Genomic DNA, 22,562 nt, shown 5'->3' with positions numbered 1-22,562 from the left:
TTGTGTAAATGATATATTACTCAAAAACGCCCTTGAACTGCATTTTGAGTTTTGGTTCTGGCACGATCATTCTCGTCTTCACTTTTTCTGGATTCAGCGATACTCCTGCCTCCGGTAATGTGACCACTCACACTTCCGGGCATTAATTTTTACTCTATGCTCTGCATGTCTTCTCAATACCATACCGGTCGTATTCATTCGTCTCATGGGTATCCTGCTTAATCTGCTCCCAGCATTAAACCACAGAGGTTTGCGTGTGATGTAATTTTATCGTGGACAAACTATAGGTAGTATCCTATTTTCGCAGTTATTTGAATTGTCGTGAATTTTGAAATTTGAGACCACACATGGATGTTATCCAATTTTCCAAAAATATTTATGCATGCTTTTAAATTTTTTTTTGATCATGCTTGATTTGCAACAATGATCTCGAAGCAGTTAGTTCTTATTATTGCCTGCTCAACTCAGTTGAAGATTGGCCTGATTTTTTAATTAATTTCGTGCCATTTTATGGCAGAAACCAATTTGAAGAGCTATTTTCCTGATTGAAACATTTCAATGATGGAATGCTTCAATTTCCCGTAAGCAATTTTCCTTTCGATATTTTTCAAATTTCTTTTTAGAAAAAACTTTGAATGATGAAACTTAAACAAAATGGACAGTGCAAAAAAGCGGAAACATGTGTTTACATTGCGCGCTAACAAACAAAAGTGAAATCCATACATAACATTGTGGCCCAAAATAAACACAACTGTCAACTAGGTCTCAAGTGACAATATAACTGATCTCATGGAAAATAGAGTAATCGTGGACTACAACATATTATTATGTCTAAGAATTAAACAACAATGATTAGATTTTCATATCATATATCAATGGCAAATGTTTTAATCAGTATTGTAAACGCCATGTAAATCGTGTATAGCAATGGAGAGAATCTTCAAGTGTTCTGCTTCATTCCATGAAAACAAGAAAAATAAACCTCTACTTCTGTGAACTGAAATCTTTTCTTTACATTCATTACAAACAACCCATGTTCTGGTACTATTCATCAAAACACTAAGCAAAACCGTTGTTGCACTTTCAAATGCTTCTGATTACAACAATTATCTACATGTTCGAAAAGCGTGTTATTGCACTCCGCCCTCTGCGAAACCCGAATTAATTATTCATATCTCAATCAATTAAGAACTTCGTCGCCCTTTTTCCAAGCTACTACTTCTCTGTTATTCTCGAACGGAAGCATCTCTCCTCCGAGTAATTCATCTATCCTAACGCGGAGAGCTGTGCACTCCGTCTGCAGCAGGCAAAACAAAGCGCAACCAGTGGAACAAACCCGGTAGTGCAGTGCATCTATGGCGCACGGGTATCACCTTCGGAGCAACACCAGGAACCAGCATCATCCCTCGCGCGAGAAAGTGCATTCGCATCGTCAATCCTTACCGGGCTGTATGTATTGTGTTGTCGTTATGCGCCCGACACGTGTATGTCTTAATACGATATTAGTTTGTTGTTTGCGATGTTGATTCCGTGCGCAAAACTTTGCTCGCTTGCCTGCCCTGGTTGAAGTGGCTCCCAGCTCCGAGAGGCGAGGGCGTGAAAGCAAACTGGAACTCGCCTCAGAACACCGCCTCCGCCAAAACTGCGACGATGAGTGTGTAAATAATCAAATCATCATTAACTACTCTCGTTTAGTGTGACGCGGGTTTGACGGGGGTTTGCTCCTTGGATAAAGATGAAAGAGACCCCACCCAGACAGGGCCACCCCATTCCACACACCCTCTGGAGCAGTCGGAACGATGTAATTATATAATTGAAAACGTCTCGCTGGAGGGAGCACAGCACCACAGGATGCAGCAGCAGCAGCATAGCAAGCAAGTCAACCAACCAGCATAACGATATGACGACGAGCGAAGGAATTTTCGCAGCGTTTCAAAGGAAACCGAGCGCGCGAATCGCTCAGAGGAGTTGATAGAGCTGGGGCTGGGGTTTATACAGTTGATGAATAATTTAGTGATTATCGGCATTTTAGCGGGACAGTCTTCGCCAGTCTGTTTACCCCAATGCACCCAATGTAATCATCGTCACTCGAGGGGTGTAAATTCGATGCAGCGAAGAATGTGGTTTTCCGAAAACATCGCATTGTTTTGCAACTTTGCAAGGCTTACTGACTTCATGCTCATTGTATTCTTATTGGCTCTTCTCGAAGATTAGTGTTACAATTTCTCGAAGATTTTGATTTTATATGGTACCTAGGTAGCCAAAATTACATTATTACATTATAACATTATTATGATTACATTATTATGAAATTTCAAAACTCTACAAAAATGTGGTTTTATGAGAAAAGTGACTCATAAATAGAGTCCACACGTAATTCTGCACGAGAAACTACCTCGATATTGTTTTATTGAGACTCACAAATTTCCGTTTTCTTATATATCATAGAGTTCGATGGCTTTTCGGAGGAATTACCACAGAAAAACTTCGTGAGCATTCGTGTAATTTCATTTAAATGCCCCATGAAGGTCACATCGAGGAGCTGCAATTTTTCGCTGCAGTAAACCGAAAACACAATATTAGTAACAAAACTAGCCTTCTCAACAAGCCCTACCCGCGTTTTTTTGTGTGGGAACTATGGTCAACGCTTATCAGCAGAACAGGATCACTTTTCATTGGTAGATCAATTAAATGGCAAACCCAACCCAGTGACGTTTGGCTGTTCATGTTTCCGAACGGATTGTCCGTTTTTTAAGAATCGCGAGCCAAGTTTGTGTACGTTTCCTGGGATTAAATACTACTATCGTTTCCGTTTGAGAAAGCCATTCTAAGTAAAACGACCGGTCAGTATCCTGTTATTTCGAGCTTATTGTTGAAGTAGTGATTCAGTACATATTGCAGGCGCAGCTTCCTACATGTTTCATGGTCAGACTATGGCCCCGAAATCGAGGATCCAGACGAAGCGAAAAGATCAATCGAGCCGCTTTAATTCACATTGTTTATTCTATCACCATTTTACCCGCATAGCAGATACACTGAAAGGAAAAATAGAGTACCCACCTCATCATTTTTTGAATTTCTCTCATTCATTTGGTTCAAATTGAAGTAAACACACTGTAGCCCTTTTTTATTTTTACTTTCAAGTTTCACTTATGGAATACTGAAAAAACGAGTTTCACTTTGAGAAAACAAGTTGTATTGAAAAAAAAATACAGTGAAAAAAAAGTTTCCGCTTCATTTTGACTTCCGATTAATCCACGTTAATCCACGAACACCAGGTTCTTAAGGTGCTGTGAATCTGTTATCTGTGATCTGCCGTCGTTATCAAGTTGATTTTCACAAGGCTATCCACTGTATGCCACGAAAAACACCCCAAGACCATTACATTTCTCCCCATGCTTTATCGAATCTTGGATGTGACGCTCCTGAAGCTCTTCACCCGATCTGCGTCACGAACGATACCACTACTTTCAGTTAAACAGCTGCAATTCTGATTCGTCTATTCAGAGAACCGTTTTTGAGAATTCTATGGCCTTATCAGCGTACTCCATAACTGACTTAAGCCGTTTGGCTTTGGTTACCTGGTTACCTGCTGCTAAATGGTCGCTTCTGGGCAACTTTACAATTCAACCCCTGTGCTACGAGACGGCGACGAACAATTTGACCGGAGAACAGATAGTTGATAGGTTTCCTGGATCTCGCGGACAGTTATCTTCGGGTTCTTCTTGACTTCGCGCATGATTTTGGTGTCCGTTCCCGTAAAACACAACCACTGATCCTGATCCGTTTTAAGTTTCAGTTTCAACTGCTCGACCGATTGGGCTGAAATTTTTTATCAGCATGTAAAAATGGATTATCTAAGGCCTCACAAATTACAAAGCCGTTTTTTGATTTTTTAAAAATCGCTTTTTATAGATTTTTCATGAAAAATATATAATTTTTAACAAAAATGGCCGCCGTTTTGGTAATTTTCAAAAACCCCTATGTAACGCTTTAGGTATTGTTCTAAAGTTTCAAGATATTCATTGGAATTTGTCCTACGACAGCATCTACGCATCCAGCTGTCAATAACGTCATAATCATTGTTCGTGCAGCCAAAAAAGGAAAATACATCTTCAAATACACTTTAAGCAATAACCAAAATACACGAACACTTCACTTTATTCGTAACAAAAATGTTAATCCACGAACATTCATTATTTTCCGATCTTCCAGACAGGGGTCCCTCCTTGAACGGGAATAAACATCGCGGAAATTACTTACCTTTTTGGACCCCTGTTGACTATTGATTCCCTATTATTTACAGAGAGTTTTTTAGAATTAATTCAGAATCTCTAAGGGAAGGAAGTGGATCATATTCAATCCCTTTCTTCTTCTTCTGTTTTATACTTAAGAGGATTTAACATTTTAAGTTCATTCACCTCTAGTCTTGAAAAAGATCATCTTTAGAAGATTGTCAACGGAGGGTCCAGGGATTCAACAAACGATCGTCCGCTTAGTGAGCGAACTTGCACCACATTCTTCCACGAAGATCTCCTATCATATTTGATGGAAAAAAAATCCTTCAGGTGTGTGATCAAATCTCAACTATCTTTTTATCCCATTTGTTTATTTATTTAAGCTCATTAGCATTTTAGCTGTAACAGAACCGGATTTGAATCGTGTACATGTGACATATTTTATCGAATCTATAGATTATACATTACACAGTACCCATTTTCAGGCGTAAGAGCATTCCATTTGTTCTTCCATCGGACAGCGGGGGCAGTTGATATGATAATTGTTGTGTTATTAATAGCACAACAGCCCGATGTTTCTTGCAGAGTAGAGCAGTTGTATGTATGAATCGATCTCCATTCGACCGTCGATCGATCTCCATTGCTGATGATTGTTGCATGAACGTAGTTATTCTCTAACAACACAAAGATAATCAATTGAGGACCGTGAGTTTTGAACCCACGATCGATCGCTTAGTAAGCGAACGCGCAACCAATGTGGCTATAAAGACCTCCGAATCTATTTTGGTATTGGCATCGTGCCAAGCCTGACCAAAGCAGGCAATCCACCTCATGCTGCCCCAGAAAAGTCAGTAGTCTCTTCCGGAGACTATCCTCTTGGTAAATTTGCTGGTTCTTTGTCCCAGGTGCAATAAATGGTTCGCTTTTCAGCTCTCAACTTTATATGGCTTGCCAGACAAGTAACTTTTCGATGAAATTTCGACTTATTCTTGATTTCACATTCTTCCGAGGCACTCTTCCGATAAACCGGTGGTAAAATTCTTGTTCAGGAATTTGATCGAATACTGCCTGGCAGCACATTCCGCCGTTCATAACTACGCAATCATATTTTGTTAACAAATTAATGTACAGTTTCATCGAGCGCTTCTCTGCCTTCAAATTCTGCTTTGGTCCCGGCGCGACACGATCTAGGCCTTAAACTTATTAATCCAGCTTCGCTTTTTTGGACGAAACTTTTCGCTAGAGTCGACACTTTTGGTGACGTCAGTGCACTTGCGTGAAAGTTATAACTCAATAAGTACAATGAACGTGATCATGAATGTATTGCCCGGGCTGCTGCTGTCACATCAGAAGTGAATACACAGTCGCGAACTCGACAGTTGATTGTTTATGTTTTCTCTCTTTCTATCGAACGTACACAGGAGAGTGGTGAAAATATAGCATTCGCAGTTATAAATATTCTTTAATTCTGGTTCATTTGATTTGTAAACATACTAGCTTGAATGTCATTTGATTGTCAGTTCTTCCATAGGATGAAAGGATTATTCAGATCGGCTAACGGTACTCACACGAATTACTAATAGCAAAGCAACCGTCAAACTCTCCCTTGTCAGTTACAAATTTGTTGAACGATCCCTTCATGTGGTGAACGCTCCCCATGGACATGAATGTTTGCACAAGAACATGAATGCCAAATGAAAAGTATCTAGGGAATTCACATTGACGCTTCGAATGACCCTAGCATTGTCTATTAAACTTGATTCATTTAGAATTCGGAATCACAAAATCAGTTGTATCTCGGGATACAACTACTACTGATGCACCGCTTGACTGTAGCGGAAGCTTACCAAATCTGGCCAAAACTTCACCGGACCACTTTGAACCTTAATAAACGTAAGGAGACGTTTCTGCAGGCATTCTTCCATACACATTTTCGAGTCCATTGTATTGTTTGTGGCGAAAACCTTGATTTTCTGTCCACTGCAGCAAAACGCTTGCCAAATCAAGAACTTCCTGAAAATTTATCAGCGAAAACAAACTTAAATTTGCTGAGAACATCTCATCTCTCAGTAGCTTCATAGAACATCAGACCTGAGAGTTGTCCAAATTCCATCTTCACGTACGTTTCGTCATGCATCCTTTGTACTTCGTCAAATCCTTGTTGTACAACTTTCGAGCGCGTCGTTTGGCCACCAGATTTTGCCTTAGAATCCTGTTTGGTTGCTTGCAGGTACACAAATCATGATAACCTACTCGCGTACGGATTCTCCGGATGGTACTTTGGTTAGAGTTGTGTGATGTCCGTGATGTCCGAGAATCCCAGGTTTACCCTCATTGTTCTCAATGCCTTCAACCTCAGCTCCCGATCGTAAGTTCTACTCCGACGCGTCCTCTGATCCATCCGAACAACACGTACGTATACGAACAACGTGTACGTTCACAGAAACGTTTCAGCACATCAAACACGGTCGATTCAGCCACTTTGAGCGATGGGGTACTCAAAATATTTTTTTTTCTCTTGGCTTCCATCTTGCACAACTTTTTCAAAACAAAACAGATCGACGTGAAATTTTCGCCGTTGAAATATACAGGTTTTCTAAACAATGTGCTGTCAAAAGATTTCAGATACGCCTGCTATGACCGCTGCCAAAAAATGAACAGTGATTCCGGATTCTAAATGTGTTATGCTTTATGCTGGAATCCCCTAGTTGAACGCAAAAAAGCGAGCAAATTGGGTAACGGCGAACACAAGCGCCAAGTCTTCTTTTTTCGATCTGACAGTAACTGGTTTCAGTTGACGTCAAACTGCGGACTCCGGCCATCTTTTACAAAATATCCTCGAACAATGGCTATGGATATTGGTTTGGCTAAAGAGCTTCCGAGCTTTTCTACTATCCATTGTTGACCATCCCTGTTTCCTGCTCCAATTTGACACAATCTGCAGGGTGAGTTCTGCCAATTCGTTGAGTTTGTTTGGATTCCTGTTTGGATTCAAGGTCATAGACATAAATGAAGTATCCAGACTGTTCTTCTGTCGATTTCGGTAACTAAAAAACCACTCTGGCTCGCGCTCATGATTGGGTGGGCTTTCTGCACAAGGAATCGCACTTTTTCAGCGCTACCCAACCCGCCAAAATCTTTGTCGAAAAGGTCGACATAGCGGGAAAACCAAGCATCCAAAGTGTGCTCATTCTCTTTACTCCAGACAAACACCGCAATGCTGTTGGAGAGAGTCTAAGGCAGGGTTCCCAAGTGTTTTTCAGTAAAATCTGGATGCTGGTGAATAAAAAGTCTTGATTTGTATATATGTTTTAAAAACAGAGGTTTTTTTTTTAATTTGCGATTTTGAGTTATTTTACATATCTGATACATATGGAACGGTACTATACTGATAATGATAAAACAGTATATTTATCATACATTGAAACACTATAGTTGAAAACATCTGGTACCGTTCGAAAAAGTTGTGAAATGCAGAAATATATAACTTGCAGCTCCGGAAACTAATCTTTCAAGAGCTTGTTCGGTTTATTCATAGTTTTGAGGATATATGATATACCATTGAAAGAAGACACTACTTTGGCCTACTCTACTCTTTTTATCACGAAAATAAAAGAGATTCGTAGAGTATAAAACCTACCAAGAATCTATAAGCAACTGGTTTTAATAACAACCATCTTTCCGCGCAAGAATGTGACATCCAAATAGGATTTTTTTTCAGAAACTCCTGAATCGCTTCAAATTTACTGCTTCGCAAGGTTGCTATAAATTAGTTTAGTTTCATTTGTGATGTAATTGAATAATTGCTAGAAGTTTATCAAGTTTTACGAAAGTTGATGTCAGCCAGAGGTGCTGATGTTATATTATTGCGATAAATTTGGAGAAATCTGGAAAAATCATAAGAAGTCTGGACTAGACGAAGGATAGTCGGGATGTCAGGAAATCTCGTAAAAGTCTGGAAGATTCCAGATAAATTTGGAAGGCTGGCAAGGCTGGTCTAAGGAGTTCAGCACCGATTCGCACTGGCATAAGTTTTTAATTTCGAGCTGAGTAGCGGCTGAGAGATTTGCCGCATTCGCATCTGTTGATTATTTGGCAGCTGTTTGGCTGTGTTTATAGTTATGGGTATGCCATCGAATATATCCACGGTCTTTAGTACAATGAAAACGGCTTTATTCACACGAACACATCTACACCTCGTCGCTACTGCCTTCAATAAGAAGGTACATCATTTTCGAACGAATTGATTTCTCATTTCTCTCTGTATCCGGTCACGTTGCGTTGTCATCCGTCTTCTTGACATCTGTCAGTTGATAGGCATTTCCGGTAAAATCGGCAAGGGACCTCCCTATAGTTATCAACCCCTTTGCTTTTGTTACTTTCAGCGTTACAGAGATGAAAACATCTACATCCGAATGAGCTAAAACGCTGGGTTCAAAACTTTTATTTATTCATGTTTGTAATGTACAATTAAATAATTTATTATTCTCATCTTTCTGAGGTCGACTGTCTTACATGCTCATGACCGATTTCAAATATGGGTTTGGCGGTATAATAAAGTCTACACAGGGCTTAACAATCTTAATGAGGATAAGATTTTGTTTCAATTTTTTTCTTTCGTTATTCTTGTACCTGTACCTGTGATAACACTTAAACCGGGCCGTTGTTTGTTTATCTTAATGCAATTGTCAAGCGATCTGGGGAATCCCACGAAGCATTGCTAGAAGGTAATCGCAAAACAATTCCACTGTTGTTTGAAAAATCATAAATTTACGAATACTCAAAGCATTTGGATTTCTAAAGATGAAAGTGAGCTAAGTAAAATTCTACTGGAATTAGGATACATCTAATATCAAATCAGCCCAATACATTTGCCTTAAGACGTCTTAATGAGCTCTTAACAGAGATTGTTTTGGGGAGAAATAACATCACGAACTTTTTAGATTATTTATCGAATACACCTTGATTTGTTTTCCATTTCCTTCCTTGTGTTGTTTACCTTCAAGCTTGTGTTAGTTGACGAACCAAAAAGTCAGAGAAACAATTAGATAACTTAGTGTTGTAATATAACAATAGCATATTTCTATACAAAGCAAATTAGTAATCAGTATGAATATGAATATTTAATCGTAAAATATTAGCCAACTTAATCCATACTGGAAGCCGACCTCGGTCTACACATATACCACCCTTTGAAACCTAGGCAAAGCCGAAGTAAAAAGTTGGTAGCAAACCTAGATCATATTAGCTGCAATATATCATGTTCCTCGCTATTTCGTGGTCCCGTCCCGTGTCACGATCCTGTCACGAACGCTTTGAACCGTTTCACCAAACACACTTTAGTATAGACTCACACACGCCTTCTACCAACCCCCCGCTAGATGATGCGTTAGATGCGATGATACAATCCACCCCAAACCCCCAAACATAACCATCCTCCCTCCCTTCCTCTTCCCCGGGCACCCACCAGCTCATCTTCACCGCGTTGTGTGTCTACCGCCCACTGCCAAAACATGTACTCCGTTCTGCGGAACATGCCATGAACATCATCCCTCCAATACCAAAAAGCAATTCAATATGAACGATTTAGAAAGTTATGAGTTACTATAGCGTTGAGTTGCGGAATTTGTGTTCGATTTAATTTTTTTGTTTTGATTACTGGAAATATTTACTGAGTGTTAGTGCATCCATATCCACCACAAATTAAACCAAACCTACATTGCAACAAACCAAGTATTTACGCTAATGAACCAAAAAGTAATGCAGTATCACCTCAGGAAAGCAATCCAAAACAACAGCCAAAACAACCAGCAAGCATTAAAACTTAGTATAGTGATCGTTCTATCCACCATATATACCATATCTAAGCTAAACAACCTAGTTGATGCCTAAACATATATCTGATAGTAGTTGGAAAGCCCACCAAACCAAAAAAAATCGCATATTTCTGTTTGTCTCTGTTGTGTGTGTGTGTGTGGTGAGGCGCGCCGGTGACACCAATTTCTGTGTGCCTGTGTGCTTTACAGGTGACCGAATGTTGCGCCTGGCAATGGCATCCCGTCACCACCATCCCGCTTTGCTACACCACGAGCTTCCCGGAGGCGGCAGCATCAGTGGCGGAGGCGTCCCAACCTCCGCAGGAAGTCTCATTGATCACCACAGACTGAACGGGATCAATTCGCACCAGACGACTTCCTCCTCGTTGATATTGAACAACACACCGCCCGGTATCATGTCCACCGCTACCGGAACAGGCCACTGCAGCGGTCTCGCTGGACCGTTAACATGTGGCGGTGGCGGAAACGGAACCGTTGGTGGAGGTTCCGGTAGCGAGAGTAGTCGCTCGTCCAGTTCCACCCGGCGCGATCACAATATAGACTATTCCTCACTGTTCATCCAATTGACCGGTACCTTCCCGACGCTGTACAGTTGCGTTAGCTGTCACAAAACCGTTTCGAACCGTTGGCACCACGCCAACATTCACCGACCCCAGAGCCACGAGTGTCCCGTGTGCGGCCAGAAATTCACCCGTCGCGATAACATGAAGGCCCACTGTAAGGTCAAACACCCCGAGCTGAGGGATCGTTTCTATAACCACATCGTACACATGTGATTAAACGCCGCCAGAAACAAGCAGCGGCTCAAGTATAAGAAAAATGCTTTCATCTAAAGCAACTCAACACTGTCTAGTCCTTCGTGTTTTACTTTTGTTGTGAACTTTAATTGTTCCTTCCTAGTCTGTAGATTTCTTGTGCGTCATCGGATAACGTAAAAAAAAGGATCACGACCAAGTGGCGTTCTACCTGAGATGCCGCTCGTCAGCGAAAGCGTAGCGTAACTTAAATACTTTGATAAACGAAAACCCGTAGCTGGACTATATTGTAGAGGGCGATAGTTTCAAAAGATATCGTTTAATGTTTCACTCCCGGAGCAATTTACTTCACTATCTCGGTTTGAAGGTTCACCCTCCTCTGTTAGTTTGAACGACTCTTGAGTATGCAATATGAACGTAACCTAGGAGCAGACAAAAAAACAGCCATATACACAGTAGAGTAATGAAAGTAGAATAATATACATAGATATATTTTTATATAGAATACTATATTTATATGGAAACAATACCAAAAACAAGGACAACATTGAAACGTAAACGTAAAAGAATCAAGCGAACAAGAAAAACGCAGGTTATAAAAATTAAACACTGAGCATACGTTGTGAAAATGAAGAAAAAAAACAAATAAACAAGTTAGGGAAGCAGTATTAGAATAATGTTGGCGGCGTGTAAGTGTACTAAAAAAAGAGAAGCGTGGCTAAGTCGTGACATCACTTTTTGAGTTTTAGTACAAATTCTTATCCACACCCACATCTACGAAACATCAAAATGAAACACGTAAACAACCAATTCACTTTGTGGCACAGTGATAAATGCGCGCGATCCTCGCTGAGAGCGGCGCGCTTCAATTGGACTTTCGAATTATTTGTTCGTTAACGAAAAACTACCATCGCTTGGATAGTCACTACGACATTGTCCTCTCGCTTGAACTCGTCTTATTAATTATTCATTGGGATTCATTCAGAATCGTGAATTCATCCTGTTGAATTATGAGGACTGTATGACAAGTATCTAGCCTAGGCCAAAGATATCATGTATAATACATTTTTTCGTACAAAACCTCGTGATTTTCCAATCGAAAAAACACATCATATACTTACGTAGAGCGCCTGAATCTACATGGGATTCTCAAAATAAATCCTATTTCCATCCTCAACCATACGATAGATCTACAGAAAAATCGTTATCGTTATCACTGAAGTAGAATGCGGTTGCCTTGAACCAATCCAACCAAGTGTAACCATTCTTTTTTTTCTTTACATGACACATGTCATGAAAAAATACAATATTAATCCAGTTATCAATCCTCAATTGTATCGCACATTGTCATTTCGATACTTATTCACCCCTATTCTGTATTCCGATCGATTCGAAATATTTCGAAGGGCTTGATAAAATTCCATTCTGTATTTCGTTCGATTTGTTTCTCATCGAGCGTTAAATGGGCAAAACGTTCGAAATAGGGAATGCTAAATTATAACTCAAGCGAAATAACGGTTTCGAACGAAATGGAAATCCGTCGGAATACAGAATAGGGCTGATTGAATCTTCCCAAGGTTTGGGAGACAAAAATATCTGGATACAGCGCCGAAGATGTCATACGGTTTGAACTTTTGCGAGGACAAATTCGAGACGGTCTCCTGGCTAGCTGTGAACTTCGACTAAATGGAATCGCATAGCAAAACCTGTCAACCCATTTTTATGTATGAATTGCTCTGTTAATATTAGATACGAATGAAATATTGTTAGATGCTGTACAAGTTGGTGAATCCGTAGTTCCATTTCATTGCAAAATTGGTTATTTATAAGGAATGTGTGATGAGTTTCTGGCGGTGGTCAAATTAATTACTTTACATTCTCAAGCCGCAACACGATACCCATCTGACAATCCACTAAATCGTTTCCATCTCTTCAGACCATTTTGGAGGTATTTCTTGTTCCGTTGACAGTGTTCTCCGGTTTCTGAAGCAACTGAAACATTCGGGTAGCCTCTCAAGCAAAAATGCCAATGTTTTTCCTAAAACTTTTTAACACGAGGGAGAAAATATTATTTTCTACTTACACACCTCTGTCAATGAGAGTTTCCATTTTGTTGTTAAGGCTACTGAAATCATGACAGCTGATGTATTTTGATACAGTTCAACCTCTTGTTTCTCGGCTGACATATCGCAAAAATGTACTCCATAGAGATGTTCATTTTGTTTGTTTATTGTTGCCTCCAGAATAAACAAAAATAATTCTGTGACCGGCGTACTTCAGTAGCAACCGTAATCTGGCAACCCTGTAGGTGATATTTTTGCGAGTTGATTTTTCTGTTTTTGGAGCCTAAACATCCGAGGTCTGTTTTGACTATATTTTGCATGAATGTGTGACATCACCGACTTGACAAGTGTATCACCTGTCACTCACTCATCCATAAGTGAATGTTTTCATTATTCTACGTTTTTCTACGTTTTTTATGCAATGAAGAGCTACAGGATTCGTCCATAAAGATTCAAGAACAAATCCCGTAACAAAAATATGCCGAATACTATTATCTCCGAAATACGACCAAAGGAATCGAGTCATGGAACCTTCTCTTTCAGGCCTTTCACTAATCCTCTCCTTTCAGGCCGTTCTCTGGCCCAATTCCATTTAATCGGGATATAGTCCAGACACAAAGTCGACAATCTGAGTTTAATAGTTCACTCTCTTTCTATCCATTCTATCCAGGAATGTCTAATGATCCATAATTCCATCGATAGAATTCAGCACCAGCTGCAGACATAAAACCTCAAACCATTACGGATCCTCCACAATTTTTGTCGATTGTTCGGAGATTCTTCCGTTTTAGTTCTTCATTTGGCTATCGCAACACAGTAACCCTTTCATCCTACCAAAAATCTTTGAACATGCTTCCAACCGTGTAAAGTTCACGGAAGTCCCGAAATATTTTTCTACGTGCCTCATTTGCAAACTCAAGTGTCGACCCTCGATGTTCTTTTCTGATTCAAAGGGTCATTTCGTCTGGTCATTCTACCATCAGGATAGTTTCTTCTACGCACAGTTTCTGGATTCGCCTTTCCCGAAAAATATTTTTCTTTGATGCACCTATTTCGGGTTCCTCTTCATCCTAAGCATAAGCTATCGCTCGTCAGCTTCGTTGATAATTTCTTTTGAAGGAGTTCTGGATTTATTTTAAATCCGAAAGCATTCAACAAAACGTCTCGAATTTCTCTCTGATTTTTACCTGAAAACCATTACAAATGAAAAAGCTTCTTCTGTACTGCCCAATTATGCTTGGTTGTCGTAACCACCAACTCCACTTAAGGTGCGACCAGAATGCCGCGCTATGCATCGCGTTGCGAGAATTGTGCTTTGACACTTCATTTTAAATATGTGTGTTTCCATTTAGTCGAACACAATAATGTGTTGCGTCATTAGCATCGTTGTACTAAACGCTAACATTTGTTCTAAACCGCTTGCGTCGAATACGCGATGACAGTGGCATAGTGTCGACGTCTGGTGGCAACTTCAAATTAGGGCCATAATTTGGGTCCCAAACTCGTTAGTGAAATCTCTATCAGATTAGAAGACACGAAGCCGGTTTTTAAATTCTATAATTTGAATGAAAATTTTCACATCATGATATTTGATTACTTGAAACACGTGTTTCTGACTTTCATTCAACAATATGGCTAAACAACTCCAACACTGTTGCTGAATTTTTCATCATAATGTAGAGTTGTCTCCATACACAATTTTCGTATGAGACTTTTTCACCACCTGCAAACAAAAATGTTTTTCATTTAAATAGAATACTAGTTTGATATGGGAAAGCTAATTTTCATTCATATTTTTAATTTTGAAAACTTCACGCTCTTTCACGCTCCCCTGAACTAGTAAACGAAGCTCAGCCGCCAGCGCGGATATGTCAATGTGTTGTTGTTTTGAAAAACATTCAAGTGATCCGTGGACACAACAAGAACAAGATTTTTATACGAATTTTATTTTGTTTTTGTTTACATGAAAAGTGGAGACGCGAATACTAGATTGTGACTACAAATCAACAGACTGCGTCGGGCGAATGTTTTAGGACAAAACGCAATCAATGACAGCTGATGAGCGGCATTCTGTTTCCACCTTTAGTGATTGAAAACGCTTTTTTCTCGTATTTGGCTGAGTGTGATTTTTTAAAATAATCTGTCTCTATTCAATGATTATTAACAGTCAAAAGTGGAAATTTTTTTTTTCGAAAAATCACAGTTTGAATGCATAACTGACGTAACTCCATACAGCTTTCATCTATCGTTCCAAAATTAATCTAATCAAATCTATTTGCTTTGGTTCGACAACCACTGTAACTACTGACAGAGATGTTTTGACAATTATTGGAAATGGAAATACTAGAATCACAGATAAAGCAATCTGGTGACGTAAGCTAGGCGAACAAATGTTCATTGAAGCGATTGATTGTCCGCATAAGTTCACGTAAGCATTTTTCAAATAGGACAAACATGGTTTAATTCACAAAATCTCTTAGGCTCACGGTTTACCGACAATATTCCTAAACTGGACAGATTACTTCATTGGAAATGTGCATGGTTAAGCTTTCAGGTCGAAAAACAACATATATGCGTTTTCCCAATGCTTGTTGACGATTACGTCACCTATGCAAACATGGCCAGTAAAATTTTTCCGATAACATTGTTATGATGTTGTTTTATGAATTCACCCAGCGGTTCTCAAATCAAATCCAAAATTTTCATGTTGTCAGAAGCGGACTGGCCAACGATCCCATGGAATTTCCACGGTATGATTCTACACTTCCTAAAATCCGAAGCTTTGCGGTGCTTTGGCTTCCAAGAGTTCACTGACAAGGCTAGGGCATTGTTGTATTCTCAGAACTTCACGAGATGCACTCCAGTATCGTTTTTTAGCTTCTGCAAGAAAACTTTCCCCATTGTTGATTTAATTGAGACGTTTCGACAGTTCTGAAAGTATTTTTTTTTTCGAAAAATAGTCGAAGATGTTAAGGAACACTGGTGCAAGTGGAACCCCAAAAACCATTAGTTCAAAAATAAATTGTCCTATTTTTCCTTTTGTTGATTATTTTTCAAAACGAATCACGTACATCACTACTATAATCAATTAGCAATCTATATATTGAACCAAAGAAAGAATTCGTCAACTAGATTTTAGGCTTAACCAAAAATTATTTTTGAACCCCGAAAATCCACTTGCCCCTTGGTACGGGGGTAAGAGGGGACCTGAAAATTTTTGTTTTCAACATGTTAAAACTCTAAAAAAAGGCGCTTGGGAATGAGTAAAACAAATTGTTTGTATTCAATTTTTTTATTCTTTGATAATGTAAAATAAATTAATTATTCAGTTAAGAAAAAAATAGAAACGATATTCCCTACTCCGTAAATCTTCGAAATCAGAACAATAAATAGAAATAGCAGTTACATCGCTAAGCTTAGCCTTGACTTTTTCGAAGCTCTCTTGCGTTTAGCTTTTTGTGTCGCCTCTTTAACCGTTTTGATCTTTCCAGCTTGACAACGGCATCAGCCGATGTTATAATTTCTGCTCCAGGACAAACTTTTTTCCTCGGCGCTTTTGAAACAGGAATTTGTTTTACTTGGTCGTGAGGAATTGCTTCAACAGAATTATTCTGCGGATGGTCATTTTAATTTTTTACGCGCTGGTTATCACCTGAGGAGGCAATGTAATTACAAGTTACTCTTGTGTTTGTTACTCTTGGAGGTTTCTTCGACCCTTCGACAATCTCAACAGTATTGACATCTGACGTTTGAGTTGCTTGCTGTGATGCGAGAATAAGAGAAACATTCGTGGTCATCTGTTTTAGGAGCTTGAAGTATTCCGTCATCTCGATAGGATCAACTTCTCGTTTCCGTGCAACTTCAACGGCTAGGGCCGTTTTCGAGATAGGTAACGCCGCAAAAAATCGTCTCCTGGAATACCGTTCACAAAACGGTGTTTGAAGGTTGTTAACTTTTACGTACTCTACATTTGTTAAAATTGTCTCCTCTTTGAAAGGCGATCTGCGTTCAACCTCCAACGACAAAGCAGCGGGTCGGCCTTTCGTGATACTTTACATACTTCACAATCCTTTCACTTGCTTGAAAGAGCGTTGCGTGCAGGATCCGAAAGTGCTTTGCTGCCGCTTTTATTCTTGTATTGTCGTTTTCTACAGCATCCCTAGCATCTGTCAAGTCCTGTCCACTGTATTTGACAGAAGAACGCTTACGAATGTATGTGCGAACCATTTTCAAAAATAAAAACAGTTAATTATCAATGTTTACTCTCATTTATTCCACTTAACCCTGCCACTAAAATATGTGGAGCAAGTGGGAAAAGCCTATTTTTGTAGGAAAAAAAGCAATAGTTCGTATTTTGTATCAATAAATACAAAAATAAACGTTGTTTCAATTACCTAGTAGTGAAATGGAAACAGTTTTACGGATTGCTGAAGGTCGCAAATGTAGTTTAACTGACTGCGGAATCGACTCTGGTCGCAGCTGCAGAAATGCGGATGTAAACAAAACGTCATATGGTTGAGTTTGGTTGTTCACAGCGACTAAAAAGTACTATCAGTAGATATCAATTGGTTGTTCCACAGCTTTTGTGTGAAAACAAAGCAAAATACTTTTTTTTTATTTCTATAATTTTACATTTGATCCCCATACCCCCAAGTTCCACTTGCCCCAGTGTAAGGTACACACAATTCAAAAAATATTTCTGTTAGAAAACAATCTAAAGTGCTCAAAGTACTTTAAGTGTCAAAAGCAAACCCACACGACGATATTTGTTAAAAAAATGGAAAAAGATTTTTCAATATAACAATATCCTCACACAGCTATTCTATGCAAAAAGGATAACCCGAAGTGTAATTAATTCAATTGCGCTCAAGCTATCTATATTTATTGATCACCATATACTTCTATTTTTTTCACGGGGGCTCTCCCTAACTAAGAATAGTTTGTTGTAGAATGTTTTTTGACGAATTTGTCAATTATACAAAATACAATATAAAAAAAATAAACTAAATTTTTGAAAATTCATAACCTTTGAACTAGTAGATCGATCTTCAATCTATAATTAGAAAAAATGGTATTTTAATAAGCTTTATAGGAAAAATTAGTTTGAAAACAGCTTGAATATCTACTTTATCTTGTTTTTTGAGGTGTCGAGACCAAGAAGGTCCTAGCCATTTTTACAGCACAGAAATTATTTTTGTGATCTTTCCGGATATACTATTTATTGAATTTGTTGTTGTTGAATCATTTAATTTGTAGAATATCTCGACCAATTTACGATGTTTGCACAGCAAATGAAAGTTATTTGAATGTTCTTAAGGAAAGTAGTAATTTTTTTGTTCTGAAAGTTGATACCTTTTTTCATAGTATATCAGAAGACCAGAAGTTTTATCTTCTCGTTATTGACATATATTGAGATATTATCACTGAAAATATTAGGGTGGAGAAAAAGAAACCGATTATTTTTGCGTGAAATTCAAAACTTTATTTAATATTCTTCGGATTGTCCGATTTGGGTCAAATATGCACCGTTTTGTTGTAATTTTTTTTCCATTCTTGTGGGCCCACTTCGAGATTGCATCGAACGAAACACGTAAAGGTAGCCTCATAATGCTTCTCTCATAGAAGTCTTAGTCCTCATATCGAAAAACTCTAGCAATCGATTTTTACATTTTTTTCTTGGTCTCAATTTTTGATCACTCAGGAAGTTCTTCAATGTGAGAAAAAAGGTGGTAATCAGTTGGTGCTAGGTCCAGACTATACTGTGGATGAAATAAAACATCCCAATCAAGCTCCCGGAGTTGTGTGACCTTACGTTGTCCAGATGGAACACAACATTCTGTTGACCAATTCTGGACGTTTCTGGTCAATTCTACTCAAACGATCCAGTCGATGACAGTAGAGATCTGAATTTAGTGTATTGCACTAAAAAATTTAAATAAAAAAATTAAAAAGGGAAATTAAAACAAAAAATTAAATTGAACGTTAAATACGTTACAGTATCGGCTTCATAAACACCATTCACAATTTCAGCGGTCTGGCTTGTATTTTCGCCATTATACAAGAAAAGGTGTAAAATGTACCATTTTCTTTTTGTTAACTCCCATTGTTAACACCCTGTAATCACTGAATGGAACAACATTCAACAACAAAAGACAAAAGACAAAGGAAAACTATTTTAAGGTTTTCAATTAAAAGTAGGCATTACAGTTCAATATTTTTCCTGGAACTAAATACCTTCTATTTACGTAAAGAATCGAAAATCAGTCGAGCGGTTCAGAAGTTAGAGTTTCTCAAAAATAAGGAAGGAAGGAAGGTATTGAATTAGAGAGACTTTAAACTCTGAGAGTTCATTCGTCTCTAACAAAAATAAGTCGAAGAGAATCGCCAAAAAAAACAGAAAAACATTATACCTAAAAAAGGAAAAAAATATACCTTTCTGAATGTTTTAAAGTTTGTTAAAAAAAAGTCTCAGCTTTCAATAAATATGATCTATAGTCTTTTCAGTCACGACAACTCAAAAGCCACAGAAAACAATTACCAATTCTCATTTCGAGAGATGAAGATGATTCCAGTCAAAGTCAAAGTACTCTAAAATTAAATTTACACGTTGAATATTATAAATAGATCACAATATCATAGATAACGACAGAAGATAAGCAACATGAATGTGTTACTTGATTTATGATGAATATGTTGTGTTACATTTACTTTAATATAGAGGTGTGCAATCTAGCTCATCATGATGAACAGCTCAGATCAGCTCAGCTCATCTAAAAGAGCTGTTCTTTATGAACAGCTATTCAGCTCAGTTGTCAGTGTCGACGTCTGGTGGCGACATTCAATTTGGGTCCCAAACTCGATAGTGTAATCTTTATCAGATTAGAAGACACGAAGCCAGTTTTAAAATGACAAAATTTAAATGATTTTTTTCACACCTTGTTATTAAATTACTTAAAACACGTATTCCTGAATCTTATTTAACCATTTGTCTATACATTTCCTACATTTTTACTGAGACTTTACATTATAATATAAAATTGTCTTCAAAAAGAATTTTCTTGTGAGATTTTTTCACCGCTTACAAACAAAGTGTTTTTCATTGAAATAGAATACTAATTTAATACACAGATGTTAATTTTCATTCATAATTTTAATTTTAAAAACGTGTTCATTCTCCCTGAAAGTCAATTATTATTTTTGGCGCCCCCTAAACTGGTAAACAAAGCCCAATTCCGTCAACGCGAATATAACAGTTGAAAAGACAAGGAACAAATGAAACTGGACTAATGTCATAACACGGAGAGCGAGAGACGGTCAATTCATTTGAATCTTACAGCTCACACAGTCTCTTCAATTCTACAACTCTTTTCTTCTCCTGCATGATCATCAAGGCTGAAGAGCTGTTTGATTTTTTTGCGAGCTGTTCCGCGTCAACTCACTTCAAAGAGTCGATTATTGGGAACAGCTCATGAGCGGATGGCACATCTCTACTTTAATAGCAGCGACGCATCTTCGGGTGTGATTGGGATCATTGTCTTGTGGATACCTCCAAATCAGAAAAAAAAACAATCAATAGAATAGCATAACATTGTCATGTTTGCGAATCACTCCACCTGCTTCGGGGTTTAACGATAAAAAATAGTGAAATCAGATAATTATCTATCAGTTCAACATGTTTTCAAGCCAACTGATTAGAGATGTGCCATCCGCTCATGAGCTGTTCCGAAGAATCGACTCTTTGAAGTGAGTTGACGCGGAACAGCTCGCAAAAAAAATGAAACAGCTCTTCAGCTCACTTTGATGATGATGAAGGAGAGAAAAGAGCTGTAGAATTGAAGAGAGTGTGTGAGCTGTAATATTCAAATGACCGTCTCTCGCTCTCCGTGTTATGATATCAGTTCAGTTTCATTTGTTCCTTGTCTTTTCAACTGTTATATTCGGGTTGACGGAATTGGGCTTTGTTTTAGGGGGCGCCAAAAATAATAATTGACTTTCAGGCAGAATGAGCACGTTTTTAAAATTCAAATTATGAATGAAAATTAAAATCTGTGTATTAAATTAGTCAAACACTTTGTTTGTAGGCGGTGAAAAAATCTCAAAAAATTCTTCTTGAAGACAATTTTATATTATAATGAAAAGTCTCAGTAAAAATATCGGAAATGTATAGACCAAATTGAAAGTCGCCACTAGATGTCGACTCTGACAACTGAGCTGAAGAGCTGTTCATAAAGAACAGCTCTTCTAGATGAGCTGAGCTGATCTGAGCTGTTCATCATGATGAGCTGGATTGCACACCTCTACAACTGATTAGTACGCAGCGGATTTGTCGATTTGATAACAACTACACACCTAGTGATCCCCGATAATCGTTCGATTAATCGATTAATCGATTATTTGGGGCGATTAATCGTATCGAATAACAGACTGATGAAAAGTATTCGATTAGCTGATGAACGATTAATTTCAAAAATCGGGGATCACTATACACACCGATATGTTTACCAACTTGACAGTTGCTTAACTTTTGTTGCGTGCTTTCTATAATCCATATATGCAGTGCTGCCAAGATAATTGAGGCAATATTTTTCTACATTATGATGTGAGATCAATATATCCAAACAAAAATCAGTGATTAACAATTCTATTGCACAGTTTCTTAGCTTTTGTCCGACTCTGTAAGTACGTCCGATACCCGTCGATATTTATCTATGTAGTACTGAATTCAGTCCTGATGATGATCTACAGCGATCATATAATTTTGTAACACACTCAGAGAAGCTTATACTCTTTAAGTAAGAAATTAAAACTTTGCAGACGCCGTTCTGCTTCAGAAAGCAGTAGAAACGTAAACATACGCGTAATTTAAAAAAAAAAACAAAATATTTATTTATTCATTCCTTGTTTTTCGAAAATTTTTGTTACGTTTACTTCTTATTGTTCGTTGTTCTTTTTCTAATTTTTCCTCACCATCAAATTAAAGCATGGCTGTACCGAAACGATTGTTCAATGCTTCAACGTTTTATTGAACTCTTCAATGGTTATAATAATATATTGAACAGAGGAGAACAACTTCACTCCGGTTGACATAATTGTTTACACTTCAATTATATCAACCGCATGCAAGATAAAAAGCTGAACTCTATATGTGATTTATGTGTCAAATAATTGATATCCTGAAAAGCAGGGCTATGTGCGTTAAAAGAACTTCGGTCAAAAAGCAGCAGCAAACAATTCACTGTTTTTTTTTTGTTGTTATTATTTGTCTCTTACTCTCGCTGTGTCCCTTTCTCTATCATTGTTATCTTTGTTTATCAGCAATGGGAAACTGTTGTTAATGTTGGAAATGAAGAACCCAACGCGCTTCCAATCTGATTGTTATTCTAGGTCCGCCACTTCCTTCTTCTTATGGCTCCATGATGGTCATGTTGGGCGCTTCGGAACAAAAAAAAATATGGTGAATAAAGGGAACCAAACATGAACCGTTCAAGTGGGATCATGTCGCACTTTAATTTTATGTTATTGGAGCTTCACTCTTGAACTGTTTTTTCCTCTTTGCCTCACTACGTGTAAATGTTACCATAACGTTATCTCAATGCGGACAGAGTGCGGTCCAAGCGAGCCACTGATGGCCACGCTGGCCAATTCCTACAGATCTCGATTGTTGTTGTT

The 22,562-nt window shown here is 38.2% G+C and overlaps 1 protein-coding gene across 12 annotated transcripts in view; it reads left to right on the top strand.

The window, feature by feature from the left end:
- LOC129761847 (sex determination protein fruitless) overlaps positions 1 to 22,562 on the top strand; it is a 717,406-nt gene that overhangs the window by 648,420 nt on the left and 46,424 nt on the right. For 6 of the 12 annotated variants that reach the window (XM_055759644.1, XM_055759645.1, XM_055759643.1 and 3 more), the window contains one exon: positions 10,265 to 20,658. The exons of 5 other annotated variants lie outside the window; for them this stretch is intronic. In XM_055759644.1, the coding sequence (XP_055615619.1) occupies positions 10,265 to 10,851 (587 nt within the window). In that variant the 3' untranslated portion in view covers positions 10,852 to 20,658. Of the gene's footprint in view, positions 1 to 2,448; positions 2,576 to 10,264; positions 20,659 to 22,562 lie in introns of those variants that run through there. One more of the 12 variants, XM_055759653.1, reaches the window with a different exon arrangement.

The sequence above is a fragment of the Toxorhynchites rutilus genome, chromosome 1, assembly GCF_029784135.1.
Source record: "Toxorhynchites rutilus septentrionalis strain SRP chromosome 1, ASM2978413v1, whole genome shotgun sequence".
NCBI lineage: Eukaryota > Metazoa > Arthropoda > Insecta > Diptera > Culicidae > Toxorhynchites > Toxorhynchites rutilus.
The sequence above is the reverse complement of the archived record's forward strand: the minus strand, read 5'-3'. Positions and strand labels throughout refer to the sequence as shown.